This window comes from Corvus hawaiiensis, chromosome 26 (genome assembly GCF_020740725.1).
Source record: "Corvus hawaiiensis isolate bCorHaw1 chromosome 26, bCorHaw1.pri.cur, whole genome shotgun sequence".
Taxonomy (NCBI): domain Eukaryota; kingdom Metazoa; phylum Chordata; class Aves; order Passeriformes; family Corvidae; genus Corvus; species Corvus hawaiiensis.
The window spans coordinates 13479663-13495594 of NC_063238.1; the positions used below are offsets into that span (position 1 = coordinate 13479663).

The 15932-nt window shown below is 37.4% G+C and overlaps 1 protein-coding gene across 3 annotated transcripts in view; it reads left to right on the forward strand.

Moving 5' to 3' along the window:
- The window catches only part of HNF4G (hepatocyte nuclear factor 4 gamma), a 39445-nt gene that overhangs the window by 6547 nt on the left and 16966 nt on the right, over positions 1–15932 (forward strand). For 2 of the 3 annotated variants that reach the window (XM_048287194.1, XM_048287196.1), the window contains exons 1-3: positions 9914–10058; positions 12925–13093; positions 15435–15529. In XM_048287194.1, coding sequence (XP_048143151.1) covers positions 9941–10058; positions 12925–13093; positions 15435–15529 — 382 coding nt within the window. In that variant the 5' untranslated portion in view covers positions 9914–9940. Of the gene's footprint in view, positions 1–9913; positions 10059–12924; positions 13094–15434; positions 15530–15932 lie in introns of those variants that run through there. The other variant, XM_048287195.1, reaches the window with a different exon arrangement.

The window sequence follows — 15932 nt, forward strand, 5'->3', positions numbered from 1 at the left end:
GGTCTTTTTCAACCCTAATCATTCTATGGTTTTATGAAAATCAGGGTATTTTACACACATACCTTCCTAGGCTGTGAGTTGTTCTAGAAACTTATTTATTTGATGCATAAAATGGAGTTATTTTGATACTTTAAAGAACTGATCTGAAATATGGTCAAAACAGAGAATATGCCTGTAGCAGGTTCAGTTCATAAAACGGGCGGAAACACCAATTAAGTGTAGTGGTTTGGTTCGAAATATCCATTACTTACGTATTTTCCTTCTGTGAGATAAGAATTAGGAGAAAGCAAAGCAGGCACAAAACTTAAAAGAATATAAAGAAGTTTATTAACAGACCTAAAAGAAAGAAAAAAAGTCAGACTAAACCTTCAGAACACTTCTCCTCCCCCTACCTTTCTCCCTTCTCCCACTGACAAGATAAAAAGACAACCCTTGAGATTTTCAGTCAGTTTACCACCTCTCTAATAGTCTTATTCAGTTCACTTAGGGAGAGGAGTCTCTCTTGCTCTTGCTATGGAGACATCTCTGCAAGAAACAGTTCTCTTATGGCCTCAATGTCACAGCAAGACAGCCGCCCAGGATGGTTCTCTGCTCACATGTGAAAGTCCCTTCCCTTGTCTTACAGCTTTCCCCACAACTGCTTTTCAGGGCTCCATCTTGAGCTACTGGGGTACCATTTTAAGGTTGAGCTGTTCAGAAACAAAGGGTCTCTTCACCTATCTCTGAGAGCATCTTCATCTCTAGGAACAGAGGTCTTCTTCTTCCCTGGGAGTAAGAGACTTTCATCTCTCTCTGTTCAAGCTTCTCATCAAATCACAGCTACTTCAACATTTGCTTACTTCAGCACAGATACTTTTGCTCACAATTGCAGTTTGAACCCCCCACTCCCCATGCTTTCATGAAATTACAACGGGTACTCTGATGTATCATAGTCCATCATCATAGCTTTACAACAGAATTTCAGCTTCTAGGCTTGAAGCACCTCCTCTTTCTCCTCTTTTGGGGTTTCAGCTCTTCCTTCTTCACTGATTTTGGTGTCTTTATGGTGTTTTCTTCATGTGAGTTCACCCTTCCCTTTCCTTCAACTTGGGAGAGGATTGATATCTACAGGCTTCATCTGTTCTGGAGGAATCTTACAACACTAAAAGAGTTAATCTCACCCGGGCCTTGCAGCTGGAATTTGCCTCTCGCTGTTGTTCACATGATCTTTGCCAGACAGCGGCCTCAGATGAATTTTGGCCGCACTGGGTGAGGGCTGGCCTGGCCTGGCCTGGCCTGGCCACGCCGTGGGGCCGCCTGCACGGAGCAGGGCCGTGGATGGAACAGGGCCACTCGGCTCCAGGGTGGCTGTGTCCCGGCCGGCCCGGCCCGCACTGAGGGGGCTGTGCCGGGTGTCCAGCGAGCAGAAGTGGCTGAGATCTCAGCCAAGCCGCACCACGGCTGACCTGGCTGGGCAGCGCCGAGCTGGGCCCGGCCCCGCTGGGCTGTGGGCCCCCACGTTACCTGTCCAAAAGCTGGAAGCAAGGGAACGTTCCCGGGCTTTGCTCGTTCTTAAATGTGGATCACAGAGGCGTGTCAGGCTTCTTAAGTGGCTTTAAAAAGTTGCCAGTATTCAAACTAGCCAGTTGATTGGTTGTGTCGGGTCTAGAGGAAGCTGTAAGCACCTCTTTGCAAGAGAATCACTTCCATGGCTGATGGAGCCCTCTTTAACTAAAACCCCAAACTATGCTAAACTATGGCAATGCCTTTATGCTTTCTCATTGTTCCTTTGTTCAGGGAGTATTTGAAGTGTTTGTTCATTTGTCGTACTTTCACTCTAAACTGATGTTCAGAGCATATTAAACTGTCTTTAGTATGCTCTGAACTTCTCATTAATTCATTTTTGTAATAATAGCAATTAGAGAAGTTTTTAAGCTAAGGATAACCATGCTAGTGTCTTGGAAGAGTTAAACTGAGTGTGTTGACCCAGCATTCTTTCTGCAGGAATGTGATGAGTCAGCTTAGGCTCTAGTTAAAAATTTTAATTTTAGACAGTGTAACTGAAAATAATGGCACTTGCCTAACTATTCAGTTATTTAATTAGCTTTTTACGTAGGACCAAGAGTTATATAGTCACTAGCACGGGCAGAAGTGTACTGAGTTTGTTTTGAAATGTTATGTAGAGTACATAACTCATTCAGCAGGGGATAGAATATAGGAATTAGAAGACTTGCTATGATTAATTGATCACAAAGAAAAGAAAGATCCAGGCAAGTTAAAAAAAAAGAATACCAAACAAACCTTGCCTTGATACTGGTTAACCTTTTTTTGAACTCTTTTATTGTGTATGGCAAAGGCAAGGGTGTTTATCTGTGGAAAAAAAATCTCATTATATGGTATTTCTAAGATAACTGTGGGTAAATTGTAAGTAAATTTTATCTAACTGGCTATATAAAACATTGTTTACGATGCAAGTTTGCATAAAACCTGCCAAGAAGGCTTATTAAAAAATTACTAATCACCTGGGGATGACTGAACAGGAGTGCTTAGTCTTGCTTATCAATAGCATGATGGTTTGGTTTTATCTTATGCCTGAACTCTTTTCTCTTTTCTTCTCATTTCACTCTGCTCTCCAGGACAACTCTCTGATTAATTTTCCTGTGTGTAGCAGAAAATAATAAGTTACCTAATTTAAGCAAATAATTAACAAGTGTATCCAGTCATTTAACTGTACCTCAGCAATTCTCACCACAAAATTCTATGCTACAAAAATCCTTTAAGCACTCTAAATGATCAACACTTCATGGCTATAGAGAGTTTTCAAGAATAAAATGAACTAAAGAACATTAAGTTAAAACAGAAATATTAAGTACTAAAGTCTACCTAATAGTATTTCACATACCTAACAATAAACCTAATCTGTTGCAATGTAAAAAGCAAAAGTATACTGGTTTTTATTCTTTCTCCCCATAAATATGCACAGTTTTCTAATAGTGCCTGCTAACCTTAGATAGGGTTAGCAAATCTACTGTTAATCTGGACACAAAGTGAGCACAGAAATGGACTGAACTGGCAAAATACAAATTTGCTGTTAGTTCACGGAGAGAATCTGGACATGGAGAATACAATGTGAAGAATTACTAAGATTCAGTATGTAGAAGGGAGAGCTTCACCCTGTCAGATTAATTTTTGTAGGTATAATCAGTGATAATTCAAGAGGCAAATTCAGCTATCACAAAAGCACTGACAGTAAATTCCTGTGTGTACGTACATGAGTATAAATGTATGTGTACATAAAGAAAGACTTTAAATCTGCAAAGCATTTGATATCTACATGCCTTGCAGTCTACTGTGGACATCCTCCTGGAATGGCTAAAGGAATATAACTCTTCTGTGTCCTCAGTCTTTACCACCTAAACCTTGCATCTGGCATACTGTGTTCTGACTGAATAGAAGATATTAGGATACACTAGACTAGATGAGATTTGAATAGAATAGACTGTTCCAGTTGAAAGGGACTTGAAGCAACCATCTAGTCCAACTGCCTGACCAAATCATTGCTGATCAAATTAAAGCCTTGGTGAGCATTGTCCAAATGCCTCTTAGACACTGTCGGGCTTGAGGCACTGATCACCTCTCTAGGAAATCTTCCATGTTCAACCACTCTCTGGTAAAAAAATTTATCCTAATGTTCAGTCTAAACCTCCCCTGAAATAGTTTTGAACCATTCCCATTCAGCCTATCTCTGGATATAAGGGAGAAGAGATCAGAATCTCCCTCCTTCTCCACTTCCTGTCTTCAGAAAGCTGTAGAGAGGAATGAGGGCACCCCTCAGCCTCCTTTTTGAATGACTGTCTTCAAGCTTCCACTTCACCATTACTCATCCTTCTAAATCTTCCTGTAGAAATGTGCTACTTCAACTGGCACCATCGCGGCCTTGACCCTTCCATCACCCTGACACAATGCTCTCCCTCAGCGCAGTTGTGCAGCTAGCTGTTGACATTTAGTGATGCCCTGTATGCAATGGTCCATGTTTGACCTCTTGGCTATGAGATGGCTTTTCCTTGAATATTTCCTACTGGTGGTATTATTTGCTGAAAGGCTGTCACAGAGACACCATGGGTTTCACTAAACCATTGACAAACAGTAGCATGGGACATCTGCAAAATGAAGAAGATACTGCCTTAATAATTTTGCTCTGCAAAGATTGTGGGTGAATACAATGTGAGAATCATCATCAGAACGCCTTTCTGTTAAAGAGAGAATACAGCTAAGGGTTTGTGAACTGCAATGTATCTTATACTTTGTGAGATGCTACCCAGGTCACTCACTGATGTATGTGTGCATGTGTAAATGATAAATAAAACCAGATAAACCAGATAGCTTTGTCTACCTTCACCTTAAGAGTTGATGTAACATCTCTTTGCATATGACACCATTATATTACTGTTGCTATCCTAGTAGCATATCCCCTCAATGACACTGTGGTATATAAAGTGAATAAATAAATCATTTAACCTTTTAGAATAAGATGGAGAGAATTATATTTGGAATAGAGAGGGAGAATCTGAAAGCAAGATATATCCTCAGCAAGTGTAAATTATACTTAAAATTATACTGCAGCAGCTATTCTTCAGGCTAAAAATATTTTAGAGCTTTCATATTCCTTTGATATTTCCCCTCAGCTACTGACAGGGCAAATACTGAGGTGGATGCAAGATTAAAATTGTAAATTGCACTTCATAGGATTTGGAGTACTAGATCTCTTACTCAGCTTTGAAACTCTGGTGTAGACTACTCATTGATGTCTTCATAACTATTTTGGGATTATTTCAAGTTTTAAAGAGTGCTGTAGGGTGGGTCCGTAGTATTTGACAAGTCAGACACCAGGCATGTTCTTTGTTTTTTATATTCATTCACATTCATGACCATTGAAGTTGTAGCTGGTTGTTCTGAAAGACGAATACTTTTTTAAGCCAAAAACATAAATATGAAGACAATCAGACCTCACAATAATTGTCTGTTCCCTGTTATGCCAAAATGAAAAAAAACCCAAACACAACCCTCAACATAACTTATGAAAGAAAGCTATATGTGCTGTGTGTTAGAGCAGAGCTCAACATAATGAATGACCAATTTAACTGAAAAAAAGAGGCAAATTCAATATGTGCAAGAATCTGCTTTCTATAGAATGCCTGGGGTGGTCTAAGTGTCTGAAAATGTGAGTAATGAAAACAGGCTTAGCCTAGATTTCCCACAAAGATCTGTACTTTGGTTTCACCTGGCATGATTTGTTGCAGCCAATCTTACCACCTTCCCTAATAAGTGTGCTGTGAAAAGCTGTTACTCAATTCTGGTACTGACTTTGCTTTTCTAGTGTTTTATTTAATCACTATAATTTTTAGGACAAAGTCAAAAGTCTAAGTGCCATAAATTTATTTGTTGAAGGTGATAGTTGGTGCTGGGTTTGAGGAGTATGAGACCATGCCTTTGGTCACCTTAGTGGAAGCAGTTGTGCTATATGTTTATTCTCATGATTCAAAAAGTGTTCTGAAAAATCCTTTCACATTAACCAGCTCAAAGGCAACTTTGTCCTTGTTTGGCTCTGAAATTTTTTGAGGGCCGGGGAGAGGAGGAGGGCACAACATTACAAGCCTTGCTGCAACATCTTAGAGTTGTAGAGGACTGTAGCCATGTTGCCATCATGTTATTTAGGTGTTAAGTAAAAAGGCTATTTATTTCTTTTTGAAGAAGCTTGGTAATACACATTTATACTTTAATACACATTTATACTTTATCACGGATTTTTAGATCTGATCCAACTCTAACATTTTTATTTATTTAAAAAACAAAAAGCCAGCAATCTCTACCAAATAAAATAATGCCACAGTGTTACAAACATTTCCATGACAAACACATATACAATACAAGCAAACATTTCCCAGTCATTACTCATGGACCATTTATGAAGCACTTGGGGGTGGGTGTCAGCAGAGCTGATGTGATGGTGACTAGCAGTGTTCTCCCTGGCACTGAGGGTGTGTTCTAGCAGAGGGAAGCACAGTCTGTGGTATTACATGGGCGCGTATCTTTGTAAGCCAAAGATGAGATTGCCCATGGGTGTGCAGAAATTTTCACACTGCTTCCTGGGTAGCAAGCTTTTGGCAAATAAACTGTCTCGCTTGCAGGTCTCTTTGAGTTCACTGTAGTAAGGAAACATTCTGACTCAGCTCATATGGTTTCTTTCGGGTTTGTTAGCATGGACTCCATGCATATCCTGTCCTACATGTGCCAGCCATCAAGAGGGGAAACAGATCAAAATGTGTGTTTTGCCAGCATGCTGGATAAATATGACAGGTTATTGACAAAAGCAGGATGCCTTCCAAGTATGTGTGCCACAATTCACTGTACTTGCAAAGCAGGAAATAGAGCGAAGGTGTGTTCTTACCTAGAATATATGGGAAACAAGAAAAATATTCCTTTGAATTAACACTTTATTCTGGCAACCTACATTTCTTACTAAGCTGGAAAGATAAAGGGACATATTACTATTTATTTAAAAAAAAAATAAAAAAAAGAAAACCAAAACTGTTTCAGTGTTGATAGTAGTTTCAGATTTGTTTTTATTTTCAGGAAGCCTTTTATGGAAAGAACCTTGATTTTAGTAGGTTGTGCTGTATTTTATACCCCAGTCAGAAAGAATGATTGCATTTAATATGGAGAGCTGAACAATTAACAGAGTTAATAGTTTTAAAGATAAGATAGGAATGCTAGGATCTGTATGTGATCCTGAGGTCATCAGATTTAAAGAAAAAAAGCAAGAAAACCACATGAACAAAACCATTATTGTGTAGCTTTCTTTTCACAATTACTGGTAAATTTACTTTGAGAAATTATTTCTTACTCAAATTTACATTATCACTTATCTCAAAGAAGTGCTTAGCAGTTTGACTAATTACACAGTTTTAAAACTTTTGCTTACCTTAGGCTGATATTTCTTGGCTGTCAGTAGTAGATGACTTCACTTAGAACATTTTATACTACAAGCTGCGGTGTCATTCAGCATTTGAAGAACAGTGCAGGTGTCCAATATGAAAAGAAATCTGCTGTGTGGGAGTCTGAATAGTAGTGAACAGTATAAAGCTTGGACTGACATAAGACCAAAAGCTGTTCATCATTAGCTTCTTTCGTCGACTGCTCTAATTCCAGGACTGCATTCTAATCCACATAAGGCTGAAAGAGAACATATTAATATTTTACCATAGTGATTTAGTATACATTAATTGTTCATGATGTACTTCATGATGCCAAAAATCCCCCAGAAAGCACATTTTTATGAGTGCAAGATTTGACTGTAAGAAGTTTCCTTAGCAAAACATGAAAAAATAGTATAAAGAATGTCTTTCCTGTAGCGTACATTTTTCCATATTAAAAAATCAATTGAAATAAGTTTTTATATGACAGAAGTATGAAGGGTCAATTCATTCCCTCTCTTTAGCAGTCACTAAGGGACCTGTTTTGGCAGCATTGAAGAAGTTCTTCTAATAGCAGAGGGAATAGCAGGATTTGATCATGTCATACTTGATATCTTCCATCTTCCATCCATTCCCTTATTTTAAATTTACTTGTATGCCAGAATGTTTTCAGAACTGGCATTTTGAATTAAAAAAATATGCAATGGATATCTTTGCAAGCATACAATTTTGGTATTAAAACACAGATAATATTTATAGAAAATCTTATCAGAAAGTGTACACTGAAGAACAAAAGAGAATTCTAGTTAACGTGTAAGCATTTTTATATTTTGCTAATTAGCATCTTAAGGCAATGAATCAATTTTTACGTAACTAGTAATTAGTTTTATAGCAAATAATATACAAACACAACAAATGGTTGTAGCAAATACAACAAATTCTGCTACAGAAGAAACTTTTCAAACTGAGCCATCAGGTAATATAAAATTATTCCATCTCATTATGAAACTACAGTGATTTCCTAAGCAATATTGGCTGTCAAAAAATAGCTCTTCATCAATCTTAATATATTTCTTTAAGAAAAAGGAGGAAATATTAGCTGTGTTTAAAAACTGTGAAACCTTGTACACTTTCAGTACTGTGAAATGACACTTTCTGAGTAATTTTTTTTTATGTGATTTTAGACAGTAAATATTCTAAAATTTCAGTCATATTCTTAAATATCTTTAAAAATTGCCATTTCTTGGTATTGTCTTTTGTTGTGTATAGGAAGTATTTGTAGTCATATCAGTTGTTAATAAATGTGCTATTCATATGAATGCATGAAATTATAGGATTGCCCTTTTTAAGAAGTACCTTTTTCAGTTTTTGATATCTCATTAAATACAGTAATGGATGAATGGTTTAAAGGAAAAGGAATAGCAGTAGGTTGAAAAGGACAGCCCCTGTGGAGACCCTCTAAAATCTGAGAATTTGTGCAAGCAGTAACACAACTGTAAATATGCTTTGGTTTAGGGATAGGTCTGTGAATTATACAAGAATCCTGTTGTCATAATTATGTTACTGGGCTCTGTTGGAGTCAGGAGGAGAACTGGCCTGAGACTGCATCTACATGTCCACAAGGAGACAGGATGATTTGTGACTCTCAGGTAACCCTGGGGACATGGATATTAGAAGTATGAATTTTGAAAGGCTTTTTTCTAGGTCTTTTCATGTAAATTTTCCTCCTTCATTGGTAACTTGTCTGTCACAAATAGCTTTTTAAAATATTTATTTATTTAATTAGTTAATCAAGGAGTTGGTTTATGTTACTAAACCACTACAGATGCCCTTTTACAGCTACTTTTACTGAACAGCAACTGCAGACACTCTTCTCCATTCAAATATGCATTTCAGTGCTGTGTATACAGTTACTAGCACTTGTTAATTAGGCATAAACTGGGCAGTTTTCCTGTATATGTAATCTTTATGTAACTGTTTTTCAGCAGTGTAAAGGGTAGTTTTCTTTAAAGAATGTATTGAGAAGTAATAACATTTGAAATCCTGCTATCCAACATTTGAAAGCACCAGATTAGCAAGTGAAATTCTGCTGTTCAGCTATATATTTGGCACAGATTCAAGCAGCTTTACAGGGGGTTTTTAACTGGGTTTGTACATGCCGTGTCTACCAACTGATGAGCTGTGGACCTACCCAGAGATTCTTCATTACAGAGAAAGTGATTAATATTTCTTTTCCCCCTGTGCATCTGAATGGTGCTTGGAAATGCCATGCAGCCATCACATCTTGTATGAAAGAGGGTTAGAGCAGGAAGCCACTGTCTGAGAGTGTGGAGGGTCCGGTGCCCAGAGCCATTGCAGCAGCACAGTGTGTGATAGAGGGGATTTATGAACTGGCCTTGCTGCACGCTTGTGTGACTTGAAGTCTTGCTTAAGGATGCCTACAGAGCTAGGTCATTGACAGTGGGAAAGAATACTACCAGCTGTAAAATGGGAGGTTTTTACAGCTGTCTTTTAAAATATGAAGGTGGGCGATATGGGTATAGTTTGAGATAGTCCATAATCATATCACATTTCCTTATTGTTCTGAAGAGAGAGAGCAGAATGGCATATGAAATTAAAGTCTCTACACAGAACAACCTGAGTAGTTTGTTTAGAACTGTTTTACCACACATTGACAACAAAATGTGCAGCAAAGAATAAGGGATAGGAAGCTTCCTGCACGTCCTTGGGTTCATGCAAGAACTGGAACCAATACAACTCCTGATAAGATTATTTCAAAAAGCATTCCAAGATTATCAGAAGGGTTGCACTGTATCATAAAAGAAAAAAATACCCAGGTAAAATACAGCATGCAGAAGCAGTTTTCCAGCTCCTCCCATTGCTGCACGTAAGTGACACAGTTATAGTTAACTTTGGATTATCAATCACTGTGAAACAGAATGGGAAGGTTGTACATTTGAACAGCTTTTTCACTGCTTTTGCATTCAATGATGAGGCTCTCAGAACCAATACTGGACATGGAAATGGCAAACTACAGTGAAGTTTTAGATCCGACATATACAGCACTGGAGTTTGAAACTATGCAGATTCTGTATGATGGCAATGGTGAGTTCTGCCCTGTGAGGCAAAATCAAGCCAGTTAACAGAAAAAGTGAAGTTTAGTAATGCTATAAGGTGTTAGTTAAATGTTTTATTAATGGAGCATTTGGGGGTTGTTTTCAAACTACAAATCTGCTCTCTTACGCTTCATCGCTGACTCTAAGTTAGTAACATTATAATTCTTTAAGGAAAATAAAAGAGAGGTTATATATAATAAAGTAGCTGTACTGTCACCAGTCAGTTAATCAAAGGAAGAAAATGGTCTATTCAGCAGTTGTTTTATTTACTGTAAGACAAATGAATAACTAGTATTGACAGTTTGGACATGGAAGTATATTTCGTATATAACTTTCAGAAAGAAAGGACAAAATCATCCAGAGGTTTGTGAAAAAAATTAGCTACTGTTTCTTGATGCCTAGTTTCTAATTGTTGGACCAATATTTTTTTAATTTAAGTGTTGATCTAACCTTTCTAGCTAAGTGTATATAGGAACAAGAGTGATTAAAAAAGAATCACATTGGCTTTCTAGAGGATAATGTTTTGCTGAGAAAAAGTATTTGCATTTGGCTAATGTAACACTTTAGGCAGACTTTTTATATGCAATTTTTGAGAAGTTGTATCAATAATTTATGCTTGAAATAGAAAGCATGCCATTTCATTCTGCTATTGAGTACTGACCAAAAAAAAAAAAAAAGTGAATAAAAGAATAAAAGTATCAGGCAAGTTAAACTACTCAAAAATGGCCTTCCAAATCTTTTAATACACTAAAAATGTTGGCTTATTGTATCTTAAAGAACAATTCATAGATATATAGTAGTATGTATTTTTAAAAGGCAGAACCAATATGTAGTGATTTGCAGGAAAAATATTTAGCACCTGAATTTCCACATATTCCTGCCATATAGAAACTAATTAAGGTTTCATTGTTGGGCTTTAAGTTTTATCTGAATTTCTGATGTTGCATTACAGCAAGCTTAGTAAATAGAAGAGTAGATTTGGTTATTGATTTAGGAAGAAAAAACAGAACTTTATGCCCTAACTGAATTTGAAGCTATCAACAATGATTATATAACTTTAGATGATTTCTCTGCTTTTTGTTCTAATATGGGTATTTCATTGGTCATTTGTTTTTTGCTGAATAGCACCCTTTTGGATCTGTTAATGTTAAATAAAATGGGAAGCCAGATTAGGGAGATTGTGCTTGGTTGCATTATGTGCTGGCGATAGAGCTGGTTAAATTATCACTGTAAGTGATTAGCTTGATAATTATTAGTTATCAGGTACATCCTTCTTATGTTTAGAGTTTGTTTAGAGTTTAGCCTAAATATTTTCTTACAGCATTTATAAATACATTGTCTTGTTACAGTGCTAGTCTGGAACTGAAAGCTGCCACTTATGAACCTTCCTGTGTATCTTTTCTAGCTGTCTAAATTAACTGGGAGCATTTAGAGAACTTTAACAAGCCACATTCAGGCAGATTACACAGTTCTATTGAAATCAAAGAATTTTTCAACATCGGGTCAATTTTCCAGACATTTTGTTTCAGAATAACACCAAAGAAAATAAATATGTCCTTGTTTATATTGCTGTGAAATTTTTCATCATAACATTCAAATACTGTATTTTTAATTATTCTGCTGTATGATGCAAAGTTAAAAAACCACAAAAGAAAAGTCTTATATTTTTCTAAAACAATTCTGTAACCTAGTTGAAAAATAATTTTCCAGTCATGAAAATTCTGATTTTAAAATAAAATCTTTACAGAACTGAGTTCTTACTTATAAGATTTCATTTTATTTAATCATTTTTAATGTAATTCCTATCAATTACAGCTCTGTAAACCAAAACAAAACAGAAAGGTTGCTTCTCTCTGTATCTAAAGAACTCTTTAACTTTTAAGCTCTGCCAGACACAATGAAAATTTTATAATGTATTTATGTTATACATTTCAGTTGGATCTATATAATATGAATAATATATATATTAACAGTTTTGCTCTTCATCCTGTACACTGTTCATGACCTCATGTACTTGACTTTTGAATCTGTTTGCATATCTAATTAATGTAGCACTCTTTCCTCTCCTGGACAAAACAGCTACAAATGCTTAGGGCATATTTTCCTTTCATTTAAACCAGAAGCAAAACAAAAAGCTATTTTGCAGTTGTTGTTTTGAACATGTCTGCTAACATTGTGACTCAAAGTATAAATATAACTGGTTTGCTTTCAGGTGAACTTATTCAGTAGTGTTTACCATATTCAGTAACTAATTGTTAATCACATAGCTAATATTCTGTGCAAGGAGAGACTGCACCGGTGTTCCTGTCAAAAATATATTTGAGGAAATAACAGACTCTTAGCATGCATTTTTGTTTGGGTTTTTTTAAATTAAGTTGTGCAAAACCCCTCTTTTTTTTGTTTCTTTGTTTAATGTCACAAACCTTTGTATGAGAGTTACCGGCTATTGCCAGCTTGTATGAGAACTGATACAAGAGATCTTTACCAGTTAACACCGCTTTGTGCCAAAGTTCCTCTTCAGGAACTTCAGGAATCTTTCAGTATTCCTTTAGTAGGAATGTATGTGTAATTATAAATGAAGAAGTGCACTTTAATTTTTAACCCTTCAGCTGAAAAGAGTTTAGAACACAATTATTTGTTGTTTTGAACTTCATAAATTCTTTTAACATCTCTATCATTTTGAAAGTGTTCACGTCAGTAAGAACCAGACGTAATGAGATAGGTCATGCTGTATAAATTGTTAAGTGGCAATTAAGAGAAAAGGCCAGAAAAAACCTCTATTTAGGTACAACTTGCGCATGAGGTTGTTGTTGGAAGTTTTGTCCATAACTGTGTATGTTCTTGTCTCTTGTCAGACAGTTCAGGAGAAGCTATCAACATGAATGCTGCTGACAACGGGGTCAGTAGTCTCTGTGCAATATGTGGAGACCGAGCGACCGGAAAACATTATGGTGCTTCCAGCTGTGATGGATGCAAGGGATTTTTTAGACGTAGCATAAGGAAAAACCACGTCTATACATGCAGGTATTTCAAAAGATCATCTAGAGGCACTAAATTAAGGAATTTAAGGAAAAATTGTATTCAGACCTTATCAGAATTTTCAGATTATGTTGGGGTATTTTCAGCTTTTTCTTAAGGAATGCTACTTGATATTACACACTCCAGACTATATTCCAGATACTTGTTGATGTTGTTGATATCATTACATCACTCAGAAGCTGTTTCACTCTTTTATTTATGATTACAAAGGTCATTTCCTGAAAAAAAAAAGGAAAAATGCTCATATTTTCACTGCAATGTGAAAACTGTAATTCGTAACTGTTTTCAAAAATTCTTTCCTTTTGAAGGTTGTTTTTGAATAGTAAGTCTAAGATTTATGAGTCTTGTTTTAAGGGCCATACAAACACCTCTGCACATATTCCCACTTGGTGTGACACACAGGTCTTTTTGAGCAGCCATTTGCCCCCGTCAGTCTGAATGACAACCTGTTACTTTCTGAATGGTGCCCAAAATATCACCCTGCACAATTTTTGATGAAATTTTCTGTGCAAGCTCAGGTCCATAAACTGTCCATTTTGAGCCATGAGCAGAACATATGGAAAACTCAATGAGTTTAAACAAATCACTGAAAGGCTATATTGGATTTTTAAGTCAAGATTTTGGTAGCGATGGGGCTACAAAAGTGGATTCTGTGAGAAGCTGTCAGAAGTGTCCCCAGCATCTGGTGAAGCCAATGCCAGCCAACTCCAAGATGGGCAAAGCTGAGCCTATCAGCAATGGTGGTAGTACCTCTGGGATAATGTATTTAAGAAGAAAAAAAAAAATCATTGTGCAGAAACAAAATGTAGCTAGAGAAGAGAGGAGTGAGAACGTGATACAGGAACAGCTCTGCAGACACCAAGTTCAGTGGAGAAGGAGGGGGAGAAGGTGCTCTAGGTGCTGGAGCAAAGATTCTCCTGCAGCCCATGGTACAGACCATGGTGAGGCAGCTGTCTTCGTGAAATGCATGGAAATTCACAGCAGAGCAGATATCCACCTGCAGCCCACGGAGGACCTCCTGCTGGAGACGGTGGATGCCTGAAAGAAGGCTGTGACCCCATGAGAAGACTCTGCAGCATCAGGCTCCTGGCCACACCTATGGCCCCATGGAAGGAGGAGCCCACACTGGAGCAGGTTTTCTGGCAGGGCTTTTGACCCTGCAGGGGACCCATTGCTGGAGCAGCCCAATCCTAAAGGACTGCACACTGTGGAAAGCAACCATGCTGGGGCAGTTCATGAAGAAGCCCATGGGAAGGACTAACATTGGAGAAGTTCATGGAGAACTGTCTCTGTTTTGAGGGGCCTGACAATGGAGCAGGTGAAGAATGTGAGGAGTCCTCCCCTTGAGGAGGAAGTAGCAGCAGAGACAACATGTGGTGAACTGGCTGTAGCCCCCATTCTCTGTCCCTTATGCCATTGTATGGGGTAACGAGAAAACATTTCTAAGAATGGCTTGTTACTGGAAATGTTGTTTCCTTCACTCTTCCTTGGTTGTGTAATACTCTTATAAGGAAGCCTCTCCCTTACAGGCATAGCACAGTGATATAGCATAGGCATACCCCTAAAGTGGTGTGTCAAGAGCTGACACAAGTGATTTCAGGAAGAGCTCTGCTTTTTCAGAGTCTGTTTATCTAACAAACACATGAAAAGAAAAAAAGGCAGACCTAGACAAGGAGAGGGGCAAATGGCTCATCTGCATTCACTTTAGGCACACCTGTAGATGTGCACAATAGCCTGGGTAAGCCACCTTGCAGTGTCATGCTCCGTGTATTTCCTCAAGCCTTTATTTCATTGTGTTGGTTCCTCTCATTTCCTGTTTAGGTTGCCACCTGTAGTGATAAAACATGCAGCTTGTTCATTGTTATCTCCCAGAAGGAGTAAACACTGCCAGACAAGGGTAATGGTTTTGCAGCTAAGGGGCTCCTCCATGGCAGCAACACTTGGCTTTTTCCTTGATTGTGCTTTCCTTTTTCTATTTGCAGTTTTTCTTCTTTTTTTCCTCCACCACCATTTGATGCAGCCAGTTACTGATATACCTCAGAAATCAGTTGAGGTGTAAATGATGTACATAACTACAAAATTTTCCGCACTTGCCTATTCCAATGCATACACATGTTTGTACACATGCATATATTCCTAGAAAATGAGCAGGTACAAAACAGCTCTCAAAACTGATTAATAAAGAAGAATAATCAGTGCAACTGAAGAAGAGAGTCTGTGGTTATAGAAATTATTCTGACAGGACAGATTAGTTGGTTTGCTTCTTTGTAATCAGGGTCCTACTTTATTAATGCTTTATACATTTGCCTTTTCTTGTCTCTGATAGATTCAACCGACAATGTATTGTTGACAAGGACAAAAGGAATCAATGCAGATATTGTCGTTTAAAAAAGTGTTTTCGAGCAGGAATGAAAAAGGAAGGTAATGGAGTCGTTTATTATTTGATATACAAAGAGAAAAAATCTGAATTAGCTTTGAAATATAATGAAAATTCTAAAAAACTCCAGCAGAATAAACCAATGGAAAATCTGCTACAATGCCTTCATAATGGGGAAGTGCTTTTATACTAAGGTGAAATATGTGTCTTCTAACTTTCAAGTGGGTAAGCAGTTCTAGAACTTTGAACATAAGGAAGTCCATAGATTTAAAGTGAATTTGCAACTGTTTAATTCATGAATTCTGGCACCAAAATTCATTGATTTCTACCTATTGAGCCATATGCTGGAATATTTCAAACCAATAGATTTTACTTAAAATGTTCCACCAAATTGTGTAATAAAATATCTATCTGGCTTTTTTTTCCTACACTAAATAATGACAGTGC